The sequence below is a fragment of the Rhinopithecus bieti genome, unplaced genomic scaffold, assembly GCF_001698545.2.
Source record: "Rhinopithecus bieti isolate Rb0 unplaced genomic scaffold, ASM169854v2 scaffold_30775, whole genome shotgun sequence".
NCBI lineage: Eukaryota > Metazoa > Chordata > Mammalia > Primates > Cercopithecidae > Rhinopithecus > Rhinopithecus bieti.
This window is the reverse complement of record NW_016813906.1, coordinates 703,109-725,164: the sequence shown is the minus strand read 5'-3', so window position 1 is coordinate 725,164 and position 22,056 is coordinate 703,109. Positions and strand designations below refer to the sequence as shown.

General features: G+C 38.1%; 1 protein-coding gene across 1 annotated transcript in view; it reads left to right on the top strand.

Moving 5' to 3' along the window:
- Nucleotides 1–14,833, top strand: part of SANBR (SANT and BTB domain regulator of CSR) — a 46,958-nt gene extending 32,125 nt beyond the window's left edge. Inside the window, 8 exon segments of the mRNA XM_017849099.1 lie at nucleotides 89–188; nucleotides 6,638–6,729; nucleotides 8,010–8,038; nucleotides 8,120–8,193; nucleotides 8,677–8,716; nucleotides 8,718–8,763; nucleotides 11,731–11,822; nucleotides 12,675–14,833. Of these exon segments, the coding sequence (XP_017704588.1) occupies nucleotides 89–188; nucleotides 6,638–6,729; nucleotides 8,010–8,038; nucleotides 8,120–8,193; nucleotides 8,677–8,716; nucleotides 8,718–8,763; nucleotides 11,731–11,822; nucleotides 12,675–12,711 (510 nt within the window). The 3' untranslated portion in view covers nucleotides 12,712–14,833.
- The last annotated feature ends 7,223 nt before the right edge of the window (nucleotides 14,834–22,056 follow it).

Here is a 22,056-nt window from a genome sequence, read left to right as displayed (position 1 = left end):
ATTCAAAAGAAATTTAGGTAAATGTGTTTGAAAGAATTCATTAAAATATCATAATATTACATTTATAATAGATTTTTTTTTAACTTAGAAACAACAGTCACTGTTTTCAGAAGAAGAAGAATATACCACTGGATCTGAGGTCACTGAAGATGAAGTTGGAGATGAAGAAGAAGTATCCAGAAAACAAAGTATTGGTTTATAAGTTAAAATCAAATCTCACTGTTTATGAAGGGGTTACATTCTGAAGCCTTTAATGCAAGGGACAGGGAATTAGTTTTATATATATGGTAGGTTGCAACATAGGAAAAAAAAAATTAGAAAGGCGACACCATCAAGATTTCCTAACCTGGGCATGAACACAGAATACTCAAAGCTATAACGAAAGGGCAGTACACTGAGAAAGAACTCTCCAGGTTTTCACTTCAGGTGCAACTAAATGTGTGACTCATGTCAGATGAAATGTGATCTGAGATGTGTACCTGAGATGATTTGGAGTGATACTCAAATGAACCATTAAATAACATTCATAAATATATGATTTTTTTTAGTGGAAAGCATGTTTTGTTTTTTTTTGTTTTTTTTGTTTTTTGAGACAGAGTCTTACTCTGTCACAGTGGCACAATCTTGGCTCACTGCAATCTCTACTTCCTGGGTTCAAGCAATTCTCCTGCCTCAGTCTCCTGAGTAGCTAGGACTACAGGCGCATGCCACCACACCCGGCTAATTTTTTGCATTTTTAATAGAGACCGGGTTTCACAATGTTGGTCAGGCTGGTCTTGAACTCCTGACCTCAGATGATCCACCCGTCTCGGCCTCCCAGAGTACTAGGATTACAGGCATGAGCCACTGTGCCTGGCCGAAAGCATGATTGTTATACAACTATAAAATTGTGTCAAAATTTCTCAATTCATTAGTTCCAAGAAACAGCAAGGAAAATTGGTTCAAAGAGCCTTTGAAGATTCAAGTATTTATAGGCAATTATGAATCCATTTTGTCACAATAATTTACCTCTTTTAGGATTTCATATGAGTGGAATCATGAGTAATCTTTTGTCTCTGGCTTCTTTCACTTAGTATAAGGTTTTTGAGGTTCATTCATATTGTTTATTCCTTTTTATTGCAGTGTAGTATTCCATTATACTACTTTTGAAAAAAGAATGTTGGTCTGGGCGCAGTGGCTCATACCTGTAATCCCAGCACTTTGGGAGGCTGAGGCAGGCAGATCACCTGAGGTCAGGAGTTCAAAACCAGCCTGGTCAACATCGTGAATTCCCATCGCTACTAAAGACTGGAAGTGGTGGTTCATGCCTATAATCTCAGCACTTTGAAAGGCTGAGGCAGGCAGATCACCTGAGGTCAGGAGTTCAAGACCAGCCTCTCCAACATGGTGAAACCCCATCTTTACAAAAATACAAAAATTAGCTGGGCATAATGACGGGTGCCTGTAATCCTAGCTAATGGGGAGGTTGAGGTGGGAGAATTGCTTGAACCCGGAACGTGGAGGTTGCAGTGAGCCGAGATCATGCCATTGCACGCCAGCCTGGGTGACACAGCAAGACTCTCTCAAAAAAACAAAAAACAAAACAAAAAAAAAAAAACAAAATTAGCTGGATGTGGTGGCAGGTGCCTGTAATCCCAGCTACTCAGGAGGCTGACGCAGGAGAATCACTTGAACCCAGGAAGGGGAGGTTGCAGTGAGCCGAGACCATCCCATTGCACTCCAGCCTGGGCAACCAGAGCAAAATTCCATCTGAAAAAAAAAAAATGTTAAAGAAGATTGTAAGTTAGATAGAAAATTGATCAGTGTCATACAACTTAGTGAACCCATAACTCTTAGGTTATCTTTTAGAAATCGTTTGCATTTTATTAGACACAAAACCTGAAAGTTAACATGTAACTTTCAGATGCCATCAGCAGATGGTAGTCAGACGTAGTACATTCTCTTAGAGAATTAAATGATTCTTGAATAGGCATGTTAAACAGCCCTCCAATATGACATTGGAAAAACATGCTGCCTTCCCTTTATCTTCTCTCCAAGTTTTACATAATTTTTCGTAACATATTGAATCCTCCAATGAAAAAGCTGGTTCTTTAGCAATTTTGTGTCAATTTTGATTAGTAAAGGAGAAAGTTCTACTAGGTTTTTTTTTCAACAGTTTGAGGTATAAGTTATATGTTGCAAAAATCACCCATTTTAAGTGTACATGTAGATGAGTTTTGGCACACAGATGTGTAACCACCACCAAAATCAAAATCTAGAACATCATTTCAAAAAGTTCCTTCACCCCCTTTGTACTCAGTTCCCTTTCTCCAGTTCTGCCCTTAGGCAACCATGAATCTGTTTTGTCAAAATAATTTACCTTTTTAAGAGTTTCATATGAATGGAATCATGAGTAATTTTTTGTCTCTGGCTTCTTTCACTTAGTATAAGGTTTTTGAGATTCATCCATGTTATTGCATGTGTCAGTAGTTCATTCCTTTTTATTGCAGAGTAATATTCCATTATATGGATATACCATACTTTGTTTATCCATTCGCAATTTCATGGACATATGGGTTGTTCCCTCTTGTTGGCTGTTGTGAATAATGCTGCTATGAACATTTGCATACAAGTCTGTATGGACATGTGTTTTCATTTTTCTTGGGTAGGTACTTAGGAGTAAAAATACTAGATCATATGGTAAGTGTATGTTTAGCTTTATAAGAAACTGCCAAATTGTTTTGCAAAGTGACTTGCATCTCCATGAGCAGTGGAGCATTCCCATCACTGTGCATTCCCACCAGCAGTGTCTGAGAGTTCTAGTTGCTGTACATTCACATTAATACTTGGTATTACTAGTCTTTTTAATTTTAGCCATTCTAGTGGGTAGATAGTAATAAGCATCTTTTCATGTTTTTATTGACCATTTATATATCTTTTTTATGAAGTGTTTGTTTAAATCTTCAGCCCATTTTTATTGGATCCTTTGCCTTATTATTGAATTGTAAGATTTCTTTATATATACTTTAGATCTAAATCTTTTTTGTCAGTCATATGTTTCTCAATATTTCCCCTAGTCTATGCCTTGCCTTTTAATTTTTTTTTTTTTTTTTTTTTTTTTTTTTGAGATAGAGTCTTGTTGTGTCATCCAGAGTGGAGTGTAGAGGTGCGATCTCTCACTGCAACCTCTGCCTCCTGGATTCCAGCAATTCTTTTGCCTCAGCCACCTGAGTAGCTGGGATTACAGGTGTGCACCACCACACTGGACTACTTTTTGTATTTTTAGTAGAGATGGGGTTTTACCATGTTGGCCAAGCTGGTCTCGAACTCCTGACCTCAGAGGATCTGCCTGTCTCGGCCTCCCAAGTGTTGGGATTACAGGCATGAGCCACTGCACCAGACCTAATTTTCTTAATGATGTCTTTTGAAGAACTTAACTTTTAAATTTTGTAAATTCTAGTTTTTTAGTTTTTCCTTTTTATGTTCCATTATTTAATAGCTAAGAAGTATTTGCCTACCCCAAAGTCACAAAGATTTTCTGCTGTTTTCTTCTAGAAGTTGTATGATTTTAGCTTTTTATTTAAGATTATGATCCCATTCAGGTTAATTTTTGTTTATTGTATGAGTTAAGGGTCAAGCTTCCTTTTTTTCCATAGGCATAGCTGGTTGTTCCAGCACCGTTTATTGAAAAGACTATTCTTTTCTAATATATTGGAATACCTTGGCATCTCTGTTAAAAATCAGTTGACTGTTTACATTTCCAAACTCTCTGTTTTCTTCCATTGATTCTTATGTCTTTCTTTACATCAGCATATCAATACCACACGATTAATTTTTGTAGATTTTAGTGAGTCTTGAAACCTGGTGGTGGGAGTCCTCCAAAATTGTTCTTTAATTTTAAATTATTTTGGCCTTTCAAGGTGCTTTGCATTTTCTGCAGATTTTAGAGTCTGTGTGGATATTTCTACAAATATCTTTTTGGGATTTTTGTTGGGATTATGTTGAACCCATATCCAATTTGAGGTGAATTCCTTTTTTTTCCAATGGCAGTTTTTCCCATCCATGAACATGGAATATCTCTCCATTTATTTAGGACTTTTTTAATGTCTCTCAACAATTTTTTGTAGTTTCAGTGTACAGGTGTTGAACATCTTTTGTTAAATTTATTCCTCCCTATTTTTATGCTATTATAAATGGAATTGTTTTTCTGGTTGCTCATTGATCGTAATACTAATGATGGTCAAAATACAATTGATGTTTGTATATTGACTGTGTGCTATGACCTTGCTAAATTCAGTTATTTGCTCTTCATTTATTAGATTTCATTCCAACCTGTATACCTTTTATTTACATGTCTTGCCTTTTGTGCTGGTTAGGACCTGATATTGAATAGAAGTGGTGAAAACAGACAGACATCCTTACCTTGTCTTATGGGGAAAACATCCAGTCTTTAACCATTAAGTATGTAATGTTAGTTTTTGGCTTCCAATAAATGTCCTTTCTCAGTTGAGAAAGTTCCTTTCTGTTTCTCTTCTGCTGAGTTTTTATAGTGAATAGGTGTTGCCTTTTGTCAAATGCTTTTTCTCCATCTATTGAGAAGATCATATAGATGTTCTCCTTTATTGTATCAATTAGGTACATTAATTGATTTTTCACATGTTACACCAGTATTCTGGTGTAAACTCCACTTGGTCATTTGTCACTCATTTTATGTATCACTGTGGGGGTCTGTCCTGTAGACCCTGACCCAACGACAAATGAATAATGTACACTGACACAGATATTATTCTTGTCTGTCCGGCTGAGAGTCTGGGCAGCTTATGGACTCCCAGGAGACTGCTGTAAAGAGTTGCAACCATGACCCAGACTTGCTGGCCTTCCCAGCATTTATTCAGCACACATTAAATGACAAAAGTCTCAAGTAAACACCACTAGAATGTAATTACCATTGCAGACCCCCCTAAAAGAGAGCAATCATGCACCCACAGATGGTCAAAGGTTAGTCTTAGGACCACATGAGTAAACAAACTATTTAGATAGACTCCTCTACATTCCTGTGTTAATTACCCTTGTTATAGCTCAAAGAGGATTAGGCTGCCTTCAGTCATAACTCTATCCTGAGACTTTTGCAAAAACCTTCTGGCCTTCTAAGGTTTATTTTACAGTTTTTCCTACCATCCTGACTGAACTCCTACATCTCACTGCATTGGACTTGCATATATATGTGTGTATCTATGTATATATACGTGTGTATATACACTTATATGTGTATATACACATACATATATTTTTGAGACAGGGTCTCACTCTGTTGCCCAGGCTTGAATGCAGTGGAATGATCACAGTGTATATATATATATATATATTTTTTGAAACAGAGGCTCACTCTGTTGCTCAGGCTTGAATGCAGTTTTGTGATCACAGCTCACTGCAGCCTCAACCTCCCGAGGCTCAAGCAGTCTTCCCGGCCAAGCCTCCTGAGTAGCTGGAACCACAGGTGTGCACCACCATGCCCAGCTAATCTTTAAGACTTTCTTGTAGAGACAAGGTCACCTTATGTTGCCCAGGATGTTCTTGAACTCCTAGCCACAAGCAATCCTCCTACCTCAGCCTCCCAAAGAGGTAGGATTACAGGTGTGAGCCACCATGCATGGGCTCACTTGCTAATATTTTGTTAAGGATTTTTTGTTTCTGTTCATGAGAGATATTTGCAGTTTTCTTGTTATGTCTTTTTCAAGTTTTGATGTCAGAGTCATAATGACATTAGAAAATGAGTGACATCACACCCCTCTTTTCTGGAAGAGTTTGTATAGGACCTGTGTTGTTTCTCCCTTAAAAGAATAATAAAATTCAGCAGTGAAGCCATATGGGCCTGGAGCTTTTGTTATAGAAAGGCTTTAAATTATGAATTCAATTTCATTAGTTAATAGATGCTATTCAAGTTTTCTATTGCCTCTTCAATTTGCTTTGATAATTTCTGTCTTTCAAGGAATTTTATCTAATTTGTCAGATTTATTGGCATAAAGTCACTCATAGTATATTCTTTTTTTTTTTTTTTGAGACAGAATCTCACTCTATCACCAGGCTGAAATGGCACAATCTCGGCTCACTGCACCTTCTACCTCCTGGGTTCAAGCGATTCTTGTGCCTCAGTCTCCCGAGTAGCTGGGATTACAGGCACACACCACCATACTTGGCTAATTTTTGTACTTTTGGTATAAATGTAAATGTGCCTAGTTATAAAGCCCTAAAATATACAAAGCAAAAGCTGACAAATCTGTAAGGAAAAATACACAGATTACCACTTATAGCTAGAGATTTCAATACTTTTTTCTTACAGCTACTTGGGAGGCTGAGGCATGAGAATCGCTTAAACCTGCAAAGCAGAGATTGCACTGAGCCGAGATCATGCCACTGTGCTCCAGCATGGGTGACAGAGCAAGACTCTGTCTCAAAAAAAAAAAGAAAAGAAAATGAAAATGAACCCCTGTAAAGCAATTTCAGCTTTGCTTCATGGTGTATTTGCTTTTACCCAGAGGTTAATTTGTTAGTTTTCTTAAAACCATGTTTTTCTTAATGGGCTTATTGTTTAGAAGTAACAAGTAGACTGGAAAGGTATTTGGGACCTAAGCTTATAACATTGACCTCTCATTATCAGGGAAAAAGGAGAAGCCAAAGAAGTTCACTAGACAACCAAAAAAGCAGATATCTTCACCCTGTGCTCAGAGGAAAGAAAAGGCATTGGAGAAGGTAACTCTGAATTATCTGTTGTTATTTTAAAGTTCATGTGGAAAAATAAGCAAGTGACTATAGCCAGCAAAAAATAAAAAGTTAAGAGTAGTGAAGACACATGGAATGCTAGCAATGTAAAAATGAAGTTTTTTATAGACTGAGATTAAAGATCTCTAAGATATATTGACAAATGAGAAAAGGGAGGTGCAGAAATGTATAGTGGTATAGTATGCTACCATTTGTGTAAAGTGGATGGGGGAAAAATATAAATGAACTTCCTTGTATATGCATAAAATGTCTCTGGAAGGCTACATAAGAACTTGATAAAATTGGTTGCCTCTTAGGAAGGGAACTGAATGTATAAGGAACAGAAGTGAGAGTCTTTTATTGTATGTGCTATTTATACCTTTTGAAGTTTAAACCAATATTACTTATTCAAAAAATTAAAATAGGCTTTTAAATTAAAATAAATTATATTTTATGACATTTAAAATAATTCTTATTTCTCCATGCCTTTGAAGGAAGAGGTTAAAAGCCAGATAGGAATAAGAGAATAGTAATAACCACAATTGGCTAAAAGAAAAACTGTGAATTTCAAAAATGTGTGATAGGTTGAGGCTGGGTTAAGATCCACAGAGTTACATTGGACACATTGTACATTCATCTTTGTGTTAAGTGTCACAAGCATATGAGTGGGTTAATTCTAAAAAAATTGTATCAGCTGGCTGGGCATGATGGCTCATGCCTGTAATCCTAGCACTTTGGGAGGTCAAGGTAGGTGGATTGCTCGAGCCCAAGAGTTTGAGACCAGCCTGGGCAAAACCCCATTTCTACTAAAAAAAAAAATACAAAAATTAGCCAAGCATGGTGGCGCATACCTGTAGTCCCAACTACTCAGGAGGCTGAGGGGGAGGATCACTTGAGACCAGGAAGTCGAGGCTGCAGTAAGCTATAATCATGCCACTGCACTCCAGCCTGGGCAACAGAGTGAGACCCTGTCTCCAAAAAAAAGAAATTGCATAAGCTGGGATTCCAAGGTTAACAAATGAAGCTGGATTCAAATTCTAGGTCCGTATCTCTTTGGAGAAGTTTCTTAACTTCCCCGAACCTCTTGTTATGAAGATATTAACAGTGCCTATCTCATGTGGTTGGTGCAAGGTTTAAATGAAATAGCACTTGTAATGCTCTTGGTACAGTGTCTTCACACTCAATAAGAGTGAACTCTTTTTATTACTAACTATAGCGCTAATCAGTAAACATGTTCTAATTGGGCCTTAATGTTGTCTACTTTTTTTTAGTCAGCTTCTAGAGATGTGTCTCCTTTCGTGTGAGTATTGCTCCTTAATCCAATCGGATATCCACTCTTAAAGAAGCATCAATGCTGATTTTTGTTCAATTTTTTCAATAGTGTGAGTATGCAGAAGAATAAGTGGGATGCCACAAGATCCTTGAGATTCAACCAGGATGCACAGAGAGAAGATGGTAAATTTTATTATTTGGGTAATATACAAATTGGATGTAAATAGCAATGATTAGTGTGTCTTTCAGTTTATAAAGTATGCGGAATAGCTCTAGAGATTCTAGCTAAAGTAGGCCCAAAATTTACATATTCCCTTAGGCAACAACCAGAGTTTCATTACTACACAACCCCACCAAATAATGTATTATTTTATGCATCTGTGGTGTTGAGATCACTCACATTGACTTTTGCCCATTACGTTCACCATAAAGGTGACTGAATATGTTTTAGACTGTTTTATGGTAATCTAAAAAGCAGCACAATTATCCAGAAATGAGTCATTTGCCACTTGCTAACTTAAATTCTTCACAAATAGATGTATGTGTCTGTAAAATAGTATCAAAAGATACTTTCATAAACCCTTGGTGATTACAATCTTTTTTGAGAAATAAAAAGATATATATCATCCTTATGAAAAGTGAAGTTTACTGTTTTTTTCCCTTCAGATCAGCGGCGAATGTCTGAAATTACAGGGCATCTAATAAAATGAGATTGGGGATCTGGACCGAGTCAAGTCAAAGGAAGCAAAAGAAGTAAGAATTGTGTACCAGTGTATTGTACTTGTGTAAAATATGCCTTCCTACTTTTATTTTCAGCTTAGGATTATAAAGATGTTTTAGGCAGAATTTTAAAAGAGTAATTTATGTGTTTTGTTTTGTTTTCCTTTGAGATGGAGTTTCACTCTTGTTGCCCAGGCTGGAATGCAGTGGTGCAATCTTCACTGCAACCTTCGCCTCCCGGGTTCAAGCGATTCTCCTGCCTCGACCTCCCAAATAGCTGGGTTACAGGCGTGTGCCACCATGCCCAGCTGATTTTTTTGTATTTAGTAGAGATGGGGTTTCACCATGTTGGTCAGGCTGGTCTCAAACTCCTGACCTCAGGTGATCCACCCGCTTTGGCCTCCCAAAGTGCTGGGATTACAGGCATGAGCCACCGCACCTGGCCAAATATATGTGTTTTTGTTTGTTTGTTTGTTTGAGACGGAGTCTCGCTCACTGAGACTTGCAGTGGCGCCATCTTGGCTCACTGCAACCTCTACCTCCCAGGTTCAAGTGTTTCTCCTGCCTCAGCCTCCCAAGTAGCTGGGACTACAGGCGTGCACCACCAAGCCCAGATAATTTTTTCATTTTTAGTAGAGACGGGGTCTCATGTTGGCCAGGCTGGTCTTGAGCTTTTGACCTCGTGATCCACCCACCTCAGCCTCCTAAAGTGCTGGGATTACAGGCATGAGCCATCATGCCTGGCCACATTTATGTATTTTTTAATATTCTGTACCAGTTAGCCTGTTTATTCATGTAAAGGTTTCCCACCATGTCTTATTATCCATGGTCCATAGGTCATCTATAACACATATAATAAAATACATCATTGCTGAAAATGTGTCGTCACACCAAGAGTAGGTTAACTGTGCATTGTTAACCAAATGCTAACTCCAGAGGGTGACTGTCTGAAAGTACCAATTTTCATCAACTCTGCATGTGGTGCTTAGATGTCGTCTCTAAAATAAGATGTTATCTTGCTGAAAATGGTGACAAGAAACACCTATATTCTTGCTAGAATTACATTTTAGTCATGACATTATGTATTATCATTAGTATTGGTATTATGTAAGTACCATACTCTTGCCCTAATTCTTATATTTAAAAATTTACTTCCCTATAAAACTTCTAAAAGGAAACATAGGAGAAAATCATTGTGACCTTAGGAAAATATTTCTTAGCCTACAACACCAAAAGCATGATCCATAAATGAAAAATTGGACTTCATCAGCATTTAAAATTTCTACTTTTCAAAAGATACTATTTAAACAATGAAAAGACAAGCCATAAACTATGAGAAAATATGTGTAAAATACCTGATAAGGGATGTGTATCCAGAATCTATAAAGAACTCTCAAAACTCAATAATAAAATTTAAACACCTAATAAAAATAAATGGGCAAAAGAGTAAACAGACACCATGGAAAAAAGGATTTCCATGCCACATAAGCATATATCATTAGATGTGCTGAGATACAACATCATTAGTCCTTAGGAAAATGTAAATTAAAACCTAAATGAGGCCAGATACAGTGGCTCACATCTGTAATCCCAGCACTTTGGGAGGCCAAGGTAGAAGGATCACTTGAACGCAGGAGTTTGAGACCAGCCTGGGCAACATGATGAAACCCTATCTCTACAAAAAAATACAAAAATTAGCCAGGTGTGGTGGTGGATGCCTGTAGTCCCAGCTACTTGCGAGGCTGAAGTAGGAGGATCACTTGAGCCTGGGAGGCAGTTGCAATGAGCCAAGAGCACACCACTACACTCCTGCCTGGGCAACAGAACAAGACCCAGTCTCCAAAGGAAAAAACCCATACCAAGTGCTGATGAGGATGTGGAGCAACTGGAACTCTCATATATAGCTAGTAGAAATGCAAAAAGGAATGGTCAATTCACACATTTTTATAATAGCTTTAGTCATAATTGCTAAAAACTAGAAATACTATAAATGATGTCCTTTACCTGGTAAATGGGAAAACAAACTGTGCATATAAAAAGAACATTGGACTGGGTGCAGTGACTCAGACCTGTTATCCCAGCACTTTGGGAGGTCAAGGTGGGCGGATCACAAGGTCAAGAGATTGAGACCATCCTGGCCAACATGGTGAAACCTCGTCTCTACTAAAAATACAAAAATTAGCTGGGTGTGGTAGCGCAGGCCTGTAATCCCAGCTACTCAGGAGGCTGAGGGAAGAGAATCACTTGAACCCGGGAGGCGGAGGTTGCAGTGAGCCAAGATGGTGCACTGCACTCTAACCTGGACAAGAGAGTGAGACTGCATCTCAAAAAAAAAAAAAAAAAAAGAACATTGAGTCCAGGAATTCAAGACCAGCCTGGGCAAAATAGGGAGACCCTGTTTCTACAAAAAATAAGAAATTAGTTGGGCATGGTGGTGCACACCTGTGGTCCCAGCTCCTCTGGTGGCTGAGGTAGGGCTGCAGTAAACCTTGATCACACCACTGCACTCCAGCCTGGCTGACAGAGTGAGATGCTGTCTCCAAAAAAAAGGAACAAATTTCTGATGTACACATCAATATGGATGAATCTCCTATACGTGAAAGAAGCTAGGTTCAAATGGCTGCATGCTATATGATTCTACTTATATAATGTTCTGGAAAATGCAAAACTATAAGGATAGAAAACAGACAAATGGTTGCCAGAAATTGGTAGTGGTAGGTAGATTGACTTGACAGGGGAACAAGGAAATTTTCTTGGGGGTGATAGGACTATTTTCTATGTCTTCATTGTGACAGTAGTTATAAAACTGTATGCATTTGTCAAAACCCACACCTATACACTAAAATGGTACATTTTTCTTTATGTAAATTAAACCTCGAAAAGACTGGATTTAAAAAGGCAAAATAAAATTACTTCTAAATTAAAAAGTAATACCATTTTAATAAAGCAGAGCTTCTATTGATTCTGTGAAGATAACAGTATTGCTTCTTTATTCTGCAGTTTGCGGGAGGTATTTATTCCAGGCTGGAAGCACAAATCAAGGCCTCAGTGCCAGTCAGTGCACGCCAAAGCAGCTCAGAGAAAAACACAAGGTAAATCAGCATAAACTAAACTGGAGTGTCACTGGCTTTGAAGTGAATTTTTTTTTTTTAAGATAAATCATATGAACACTAGAAACATGTAATTTGAGTTTGGTTTTATGTTTTGTTTCAGTGATTATATTATCAAGGCACTAATTAGAATCAGATTTTAACTTAAAAGATAAAATCTAATGAAAGTATAGCTTTGTGGAATTTTTAAAGTTTTCTGCTTGTTGGACTAGCTTCATTCTGAACCAACTCCTGATAAAAATGTAAGCTATAGTGCTTCTGTGAAGTAGCAGAATTTTTGTACTGTTTGTAGATTACATATTAATACTTTGTATAAATCACTGTAATCTTTACCATTCCTTGCTTTATATTTTATTTCTTGTAATAAAATCTAACTGGTGGGTCTTGTGTCATTTTACATCACAAGTTTTGTGTTAGAGATGAACAGTTACTGAGATTTGAACATTAATATTACAGATTCTAAGTCCTTATCTATAATTCTGAAATTCAGAAAGTTCAAAAAGCTAAAAGTTGTTTTCATACATTTGTAGCAATTCAAACTTGCACTGAGCTGCTGTGATACCATTTATATTTTTTATTCATCCCACTTATATTTGATTATGGGGCACTGCTCCAGATCCATTATATACAACGTACATAACATATTATCTCTGAGAAGGAACAAATCTGAATTCCAAAAATACGTCTCCCTTTAAGAGTTTTAGAAAGTGGATTACGGAGCTGCAAGAAGATTTATTAAACCTTGATGTTGCCAAGCCAACATAATCTAAAGGAGCACCAACTTCCTATTGTTTAGAAGCAACTCTGACCTCCTTTTCTGTTTAAAAAATCTAGGTCTAAAAGTCGTTTTGGTCAAGGGCGTCCTGCATAAAGCACCTTAAAATGTAAGTAAAAAGAGAGAAGGCACACTCCTGGACATCTGAAATTGCTCACTTCTGGAAGATCTTCAGAACAATGACTTCCAACTGTTTTATGTTATTATTATTTTAATCCACATAAATCATAATGCTAAAAGAAATATATAGTTAGGTTTTATGAAAATCTAATTGTAAATATGAAACTTTTTAAATCTGATTTTCTTTTAGTATGATTCTAGGCTATGTAGAGAGCAATTATTTACATATCTGCATAGTTGAGATGCCCAGTGTTTTCCTTTATTTATTTGAAAAAGAAGAGGCCTAAACTGTCAGGTAGCTAAGTTTTTTTAAGACCTTAAAAGTTAGGGGAACACAACTGGTAGTGTTACTATGCATGTGTGCTGATTGTAGTATGTCTTTGGAGCTGTAAATCTTGAGATAGCATTGAGAACTGCAGTTTGTGTGATGAAATTCCCAATGATGCTAATTTTAAGTCTGCATGAATGTTAAGGAGTGACAGGTCTCAAGACTGCATTAGGTAAAGTTTCAGGGTAAGGTATTTCAGTACTGTGTTGGGCAGAAGGGTTAATTTTTTTCAGCATTATATCGTGGAAAGTACAATGTTAATCCAACTTTTTTTTTCTTTCAGTTTTTAATGCTTAGCTATTGATCATCTGAGCTGGAATTACTGATTATTACCTCTGTCCTCTGTGAAACTAGTGGCATTCTGAATTTGGTAAAATAACCATTGATAGTTTTAGGATAGTAAATCATTTCTGTTGTATGAGACACCCACTATACAGTTCTCAGGGCTCTAAAACCCAACCATATTTCTATAACCATTCAAATAACTGCTTAAAACAGTTATACTTGCTAGTTCGAGATGTCTAAAATTTTCCAAATACAATAGATGGGTGAAAAATTGCATATATTCAAGAAAAATCAAAATAAAATTCTATTTTATAAATCATGTTTAAATTTTCTAACCAGGCAGAAAGACTGCTCAGGGAAAATTTGTTCCAAACTATAATCATATAATAAATTATGTGTTTGTAAATTATATGTAGGTCTCTGAAAAACTTTAAGATGCACTGTTTCTATTTTTTTAAGTCTTAATTTGCCTTATAATTGACATTTCTTCAAATTATTCAGAGAACAGACTTTAATGTGTGACAAAAGAGCAATTTCCATTGAAATGTTGAAGTGTTACACTCAGTTTACACGTACAGAAATCATTCTTTTTAGTGAGTCTTTTAGTTGATAAATGAAGCTAGATGTTATTTGATAACCTTGGCTTTGCCAAGGTTTTTGAACTGCTGCTTGGAAATTTTGTTCCAGTTTATATTTGTTTCTATTGTTTGATACTGTGGAAATAGACTTTTATTTTCTAAAGAAAATGTCTTGTAGTACATATTATATGTAAGTACTCTGTTAAACACCAGAGTTTTTTTGTAGCTTACTGTGTTTTCTGTTAAAAGGATTTGGGTTTGTACATGTAAACAGTGCTGTAATGGTCACAACTAGATAAGGAAAAAATACGTATGCTCTTTCCATTTTTAACTGATGGTAAAAAGGCAAACTGCTTCTCCCCTGGGAGGACTGTACCACTGAATTGATTTTACAAACCAGAGTTTATCAGAATATGATTCTCTTCAGAATGTTTTTGGCCAGGTGCAGTGGCTCATGCCAGTAATCCCAGCACTTTGGGAGGCCGAGGCGGGCGGATCACCAGAGGTTAGGACTTGGAGACCAGCCTGGCCAACATGGCGAAACTCCATCTCTACTAAAAATACAAAAAGATTAGCAGGGCGTGGTGGCCCACACCTGTAGTCCCAGCTACTCAGGAGGCTGAGGCACAAGAATTGTTTGAACCCGGATGGCAGAGGTTGCAGTGAGCCGAGATCATGCCGCTGCTCTCTTAGCCTGGGTGACAGAGTGAGACTCCATCTCAATTAAAAAAAAAAAAAGAATGTGTTTTTTATTTTGTTAATGTTTGTCTGTTATATATAGCACAGGTACCACAAACATTTTACTTAAACTCTTAATAGCATTTCTTTTGCCAGATACTTCAATATTTCACCTTACATTAATCCTGGATTCACATTTCTTTAATCAAAATAAATGTTAATGACAAAAGTTGTTTGGAAAGTCTATCTGAATTATTCCATCTTCTCAGAAAAAAAGTCTAGAGTGGCTCTAGATTCCACAAGTTTTCATGGAAAGTTATCTCTGCTACAAGGTGAAATTTTTAAGTTTTAAGGTTATTTTAGGCCAGGCACAGTGACTCACCTCTGCAATCCCAGCACTTTTGGAGGCCAGAGCAGGAGGATTGCTTGAGCCCAGGCGTTCAAGATCAGCCTGGGTAACATAGTGAGACCTCGTCTCTACAAAAATAAAAATTAAAAAAATTAACCTGGCATGGTGGCATGCACCTGTGGTCCCAGGTATTAGGGAGGCTGAGGTGGAAGAAATGCTTGAGCCTGAGAGTTGAAGGCTTCACTGAGCCATGATTGTGCCACTGCACTCCAACCTGTGCAGCAGAGCAAGACCCTGTCAAAAAAAAAAAAAAAAAAAAAAAAGATTATTTTAAATGAGGTTATGCTGGTAAAGATTTACCAAACATTTAAGGGATAAAATACTTCAGAAAAGATGATCTGATAACAATGCTGATTGTACACAATTGCATTTATTTGTTACTTTCCTTCTTCACAATACTCAGCCAACTACAGTGAGATGTGCTTATTGCTTTGGAAGCTGAGGCTGAAGCTCTGTCAAGCTCGTCTACTAAAGGCATGTTATAATATAAAAACGAACAAAAAAATGTATTTTGTCTTTAATTCCTGAAATTAATTCTGCAGCCAACTTTCAGCTATTCACTGAGCAACTTCACACCTCCCAGGACTGGAATACCTATCCAGTTTAATTCTAATAGGCTAACTCTCTGTCTCTTATTTAAAGCTTATCTATTGGGGAAGATGGTACAAGAATAATATTATTCCACCCTTATAAGATTTTGGGGCAATTAAATGAGTTAATAGGTCTAAAACAACTAGCACAGTACTTTCTGGCCTATAGTAAGCCCTCCATAAATGTTTGCTATTATTGTTGCATTGTTACGTTAATATGTGGAAGGTACCCTAAATTCTTTGAGAGTTTCATATCCCTTTTCCTGTAACTTGAGTTGCTAAGACTGTGTATGTGTGTGCATGTATGTTTTTAGTGCAAGAAGGGAGGCACCTAATACTTTCATGGTTTCTATGGCATCATTTGAGATTTAAAAGAAAATCATATTAAATGTCTTATCTTATTTAGGCAAAGTAAGTGGCATTCGTAGAAAGAGCTAGGTAAAGAATACTGTTTCCTGATACGTGGTAGGGAGCTATGCTGTTTTCAGAGGCTTCAACTGAAGGAGACAGTAAGTGAAGGCCATAGCGAAGTCTAATAGCAGCTCTCTTTCTAAGATGTATCTTTCCTTGAGAAAATATAGCCAGTTTGGTTCTTACTATTTGTTTATGAACACAGCCAATTCTTAGCAAACTGAAGGTGATGGTCCTAGTAGTTGCTATTTGTTGAATGCTTTGGATATGCTGAAGATCATGCTCCTGATATATCACTTATCTTCTTTAACCTCACAACCCCCCCCAAAAAAATTGGGCATTATCCCCATTTTACAAGTGAAAAAGAACGTTCAGCAAGGCAAAGTAAACTACATACTGGGGTTGGAACCTGGGCTTATCAATACATTCCAACACCTTCTTGAAATAGTTTTCCCTTGGGTTGCCTGAAAATTTTCTCTTAGAGGCCTCCTGCCTCACTGGCAGCTTCTTCAGACTGAAAGCAGGTGACTGCAGCACGCTTTCTGTAGTTCCAGACTTGTTTACTCAACTGTCTGCTTAACATTTGTACTTGGAGTACCAGTGGGTATCTCCAACTTAATTAACGTAATCAAAACAGAGCTTGTGATATCCCTTCCCATTCCTGCCCCCAAACTCCCTGCTTATTCAAACCCATTCTTTTCCAGTTCAGTAAATGGCATTATTGCCTACCAAAGTGCACAAGGCAAATATCTAGAAAGTATTCCTTACTCTTCTCTTTTCTTCACACCTGACATTCAATTTATCAGCTAGTCCCATACATACTGCACATCCATTTGCTTCTCTCTATCTCCACTATCACCACCCCCAGTTATTAACATCTTTTGCATGAAGTGCTACAAATGTCTCATAAGTAATTCCCCAGCTTCCATTTCAGCCTCTGTATAACTTATTGTGCACAAAGCTTTCGTGATTTTTCAATGTGACTCAGATCACATCACTCCCCTGCTTAACACTAATAGCATCCCATCAAACCTAGAATAAAATCCAACCTTTGGGCTGGATGTGGCTGCTCATGCCTATAATCCCAGCACTTTGGGAGGCCAAGGTGGGCAGATCACTTGAGGTCAGGAGTTTGAGACTAGCCTGACCAACATGGCAAAACCCCATCTCTACTAAAAAATACAAAAATTAGCTGGACATGGTGGTAGGTGCTTGCAATCCCAACTACTCAGGAGGCTGCAGCAGGAGAATTGCTTGAACCCGGGAGGTGGAGGTTGCTGTGACCTGAGATCGTGCCACTGTCTCAAAAAAAACCATCCCAACCTACACTAGTCCTACATGGCCTAGCCCCTGGCTGCCTCTCAGACTTCATTTTCCTTCTTAATTACTACATTGGAATGTAGTAAGTCATTCCCACCTTTCCATTCCTTGACATTAGCCATTCCCGCCGTCTAGAAGGCTGTTATAATTCAGGTTTTAGTTTAGATGTTACTTCCTCACAGGAGGTATTTCCTATGTGCTTAGTATAAAATATCCATCCAAGTCACTCTCATCACATCCTCATAGTTTATTTCTGTGCATACCTGACATTATTACTCTGAAACTTTCCTTCTTTTATTTGTTGGTTTTGCAATCTGTATCCCATGATAAACTGTGAACACCAGAACAGAGACCTGGTCTTCTTGACTACTGCTATGTCCCCAGTGCCTAGAACAGTGAGTGGAGCAGCTGGTACCAAAAACCTTTCCTCTGGAGTTCATGTTTTTGGGTGGTATCTCCAGGATCTGGACTGTCCTCAGCCTGGCATCATCGTAATCTGTACCTGTTGGAGTTTCAGCAGATAGAGGCCTTGTCACAAATACCTTGTCATGGGTTCTAAAGATCAGTCTGTCACCTATAGAAAGTTATACTAGATTAGTTTGATGTAGACATGAGTCCAGGTGAATTCTGCTGAAATCTGGGCAGCTTCAAGTTCTGAGCAGAATAGAAAGTTAAGTAAGCTGACCTGATGGCCACCCTTTTATCTCAACAGTATATTAAACATGAACACTTGGATAATAAGTAACCACTGCAGCATTTTATGGTGAAGATGCTATGGAATTATGAGCATCTCATAAGCTCACCAAAGTGATTAGGTAATTGTTTTCCATCCTTATCTTTTCCCACCTTTTCCCCACTTTTTTCTTTGTCTAAAAATAAAATTATAAACAGAAAAAAAGAATGAAGAAAAATGAACAGAGCCTCAGAGAAATATGAGATATCATTAAGCTTGCTAACATACATCTAATGGAAGCTCCAAAAGGAGAGGAGCTAGAGAAAGGAAGAGAAAAAAAATATTTAAATAAATAGGGGCTGAAAACTTTCCAAATCTGATGGAAAACTTTACACATCCAAGAAGCTCAACAAACTCGAAGAGGTTAAATGCAAAGAAATCCACAAACACACATTATAGTTATAAATGGTCAAGGACAAAGAGAAAAGCTTGAAGAAGCAAGAGAAAAGTCCTTACTTATGGTTGGGTGCAGAGGCTCACACCTGTAATCCCAGCACTTTGGGAGGCCGAGGCGGGCAGATCACGAGGTCAGGAGATTGAACCCATCCTAGCTAACGTGGTGAAACCCCGTCTGCACTAAAACTACAAAAAATTATCCGGACATGGTGCCATGCGCCTGTAGTCCCAGCTACTTGGGAGGTTTAGGCAGGAGAATTGCTTGAACCCAGGAGGTGGAGGTTGCAGTGAGCCAAGATCACACCACTGTACCCCAGCCTGGGTGACACAGCGAGACTCTGTCTCAAAGGAAAAAAAAAGAAGAAGAAAAATCCTTACTTACAAGAGAACCCCAATAAGATCAACAGCTGACTTCTCATCAGAGGCAGTGGAGAACAGAATGCAGTGGATAACAGCCCAGGCACAGTGGCTCAGGCCAAGGAGGGAGGAAGCTAAGAGTTCAAGACCAGCCTGGCCAACACAGGGAGACCTCTACAAATAATTGTTTGGGTTTTCTTTTTTTTTGTTTTTTTTTTTCTTTGAGATGGAGTTTTGCTCTTTTCACCCAGGCTGGAGTACAGTGGTGTGATTTCAGCTCACTGCAACCTCTACCTCCCAGGTTCAAGTGATTCTCCTGCCTCAGCCTTCCAAGTAACTGGGATTACAGGCCACCACGCCCAACTAATTTTTTGTATTTTTAGTAGAGGTGGGGTTTCGCCATGTTGGTCAGGCTAGTCTCGAACTCCTGACCTCAGGTGATCCATCCGCCTCGGCCTCCCAAAGTGCTGGGATTACAGGCGTGAGCCACCACACCCGGCCTTACAAATGAATTTTTTAAATAGCCAGACATAGTGGCACACACCTGTAATTCCAGCTACTTGGGAGGCTTAGGTGGGAGGATCACTTGAGCCCAGGAGTTGGAGGCTGCAGTGAGCTATGATCACACCACTGCACTCCAGCATGGGAGACAGAGAGAGATCCTGTCCTAAAATGAAGGAGAAGGAGAAGGCAGTGGGATAACATTCAAAATGCTCAAAGAAAATCTATCAACCAAGAATCCTACATTCAGCAAAAATTGTCTTTCAAATATGAAGGCAAAATGAAGAGATTCCCAGATAAACAAAAATTGAGATAATTCATTGCTATCAGACCCACTGTACAAAAAATACTAAAAGAAAGTTATTTAGGCGGCCGGGCACGGTGACTCACACGTATAATCCCAGCACTTTGGGAAGCCAAGGCAGGTGGATCACCTGAGGTCAGGAGTTTGAGACCAGCCTGGCCAACATGGTGAAACTGCATCTCTACTAAAAATACAAAAATTAGCTGGGTGTGGTGGCAGGCACCTGTAATCCCAGCTACTCAGGAGGCTGAGGCAAGAGAATCACTTAAACCTGGGAGGCAGAGGTTGCAGTGAACCGAGATCGTGGCATTGCTCTCCAGCCTGGGCAACAACAGTGAAACTCCACCTCAAAAAAAAAAAAAGGTTATTGAGGCTGAAACAAGTGACTCTAGACAGTAATACATAAAAGCATTAGTAAAGATAGCATGCATATTTCTTAACTAATTTTAAAAAGCAGTTGAATATGTATATAATTTTATTGTTGGGACTATACCAAAGAAATGTAATATATTTGCCAATAACAGCACAAAAGAGGTGGATAGGAGCAAAGCTATATTGGACTAAGTAAATGTCTCCCAGTGTTAATATAGGAACAAATGAAGAGAACCAGAAATGAGAAATAAATTTGATACAATAAAAGCTATAAATATATATTTATAGGCTAATGCAACAAAAGCTGTAAGTATATTTTTTTCTCCATTTTCTTCCCTCAGCTTTTTAAAAAGGTATAAAAGTAAAGTAATAATTATAACAATATATTACTGGGTTTGTAACATATATAGACATGTATAACAATACCACAAGAGGAAACGGAATGGAGCTATATACGAATAATGTTTCTATATCTCTTTGGAATTTATTGTAAATGTGAAGCAGATTCTGATGTTAAGATGTATGTATGGTAAGCCCTGGAGCAAAAACTGAGGAAAATAGCTAAGGGCCGGGCGCGGGGCCCTCACGCCTGTAATCCCAGCAACTTGGCGAGGTTCCCGAGACGAGTGGATTCACGGAGGTCAGGAGATTGAGACCATCCTGGCGGCTAAAAACAGCGTCTGAAAAGACCGTCTCTACTAAAAAATACAAAAAAACAGCCGGCGCGACGTGGCGGGCCGCCTGTAGTCCCAAGCTACTCAGGAGCTGAGCAGAGGAGAATGGCGTGAACCTGGGAGCGGAGCTTGCCGTGAGCGAGATCCGGCCCAGCTGCCACTCCAGCCTGGGATGATAGCGAGACTCCGTCTCCAAAAAAAAAAAAAAAAAAAAAAAAAACCCTGATTTTATTATGGTAAGCCATGCCATTTCATTTATATAGTTAAAGCCAGTATATAGTAATCATAGTTGATATATATATATATATATATAAAATTAATGTTACATCAGAAAATATTTACTTAATGCAAAAGAAAGGAAAAGAGGAATAAAGAAACAGAAAACATAGGAGGCATGAAGAAAGCGAAAAGTAAACCAGCAAAAGTAAATCCAGCTATATAAATAATAACATTAAATGTGAATATGTTATCCATCAAAAGGCAGAGAACATCAGACTAGATAAGAAAACAAAATCCCAACTAAACGCAGTATATGGGAGACAGACTTTAAATTCAAGGATACAGATGGATTAAAAGTAAAAGGATAAAAAATAATATAACATGCAAACAGCAACCATAAGCAGGAGTGGTTATACAAAATAGGCTTCAAAAATTATTAGAAATAAAGAGGGACATTTTATAATAAAAGGGTCACTCCATCAGGAAGATATAACAATTATAACCATATGTGAACCAAAAAGCACCAAAATTCATAAAGTATAAACTGACAACTGAAAGGGGAAATAACACAATTCAACAAGAATGGGCTTTCAATAATGGATAGACCACTAAGGCAGAAGATCGACAAGGAAACAGATGACTTGAACAACACTATAAACCAACGAAACCAACAGACATCTATAGACACTCCACTCAACAACAGCAGAATATACATGTTTCTCCTAGTGCATGTGGAACATTCTCCTGGATAGACCATGTGCTAAGCCATAATACAAGACCCAATACATTTTAAAGGAAAGAAATAATACAAAATATGTTCTCTAACCACAAAGGAATTAAAAATAATATACAATAACCACAATAGAAATTAGAGGCTGGTGTGGTGGCACACATCAGTAATTGCAGCACTGAGAGGCCAAGTCTGGAGAATCACTTGAGCCCAGGAGTTTGGGACCAGCGTGAGCAACATGATGTGACCCCCATCTCTACAAAAATTTTTTTTAATTAGCTGGGTACAGTGGCGCATGCCTGTAGTCCCAGATACTCGGGAGGTTTAGGTGGGAGAATTGCTTGAGCTTAGGAGATCAAGGCTGCAGTGAGCCATGTTCAAACCACTGCACTCTAACATGGACAACAGAGCAAGACCCTGTCTCAAAAAAAGAAAG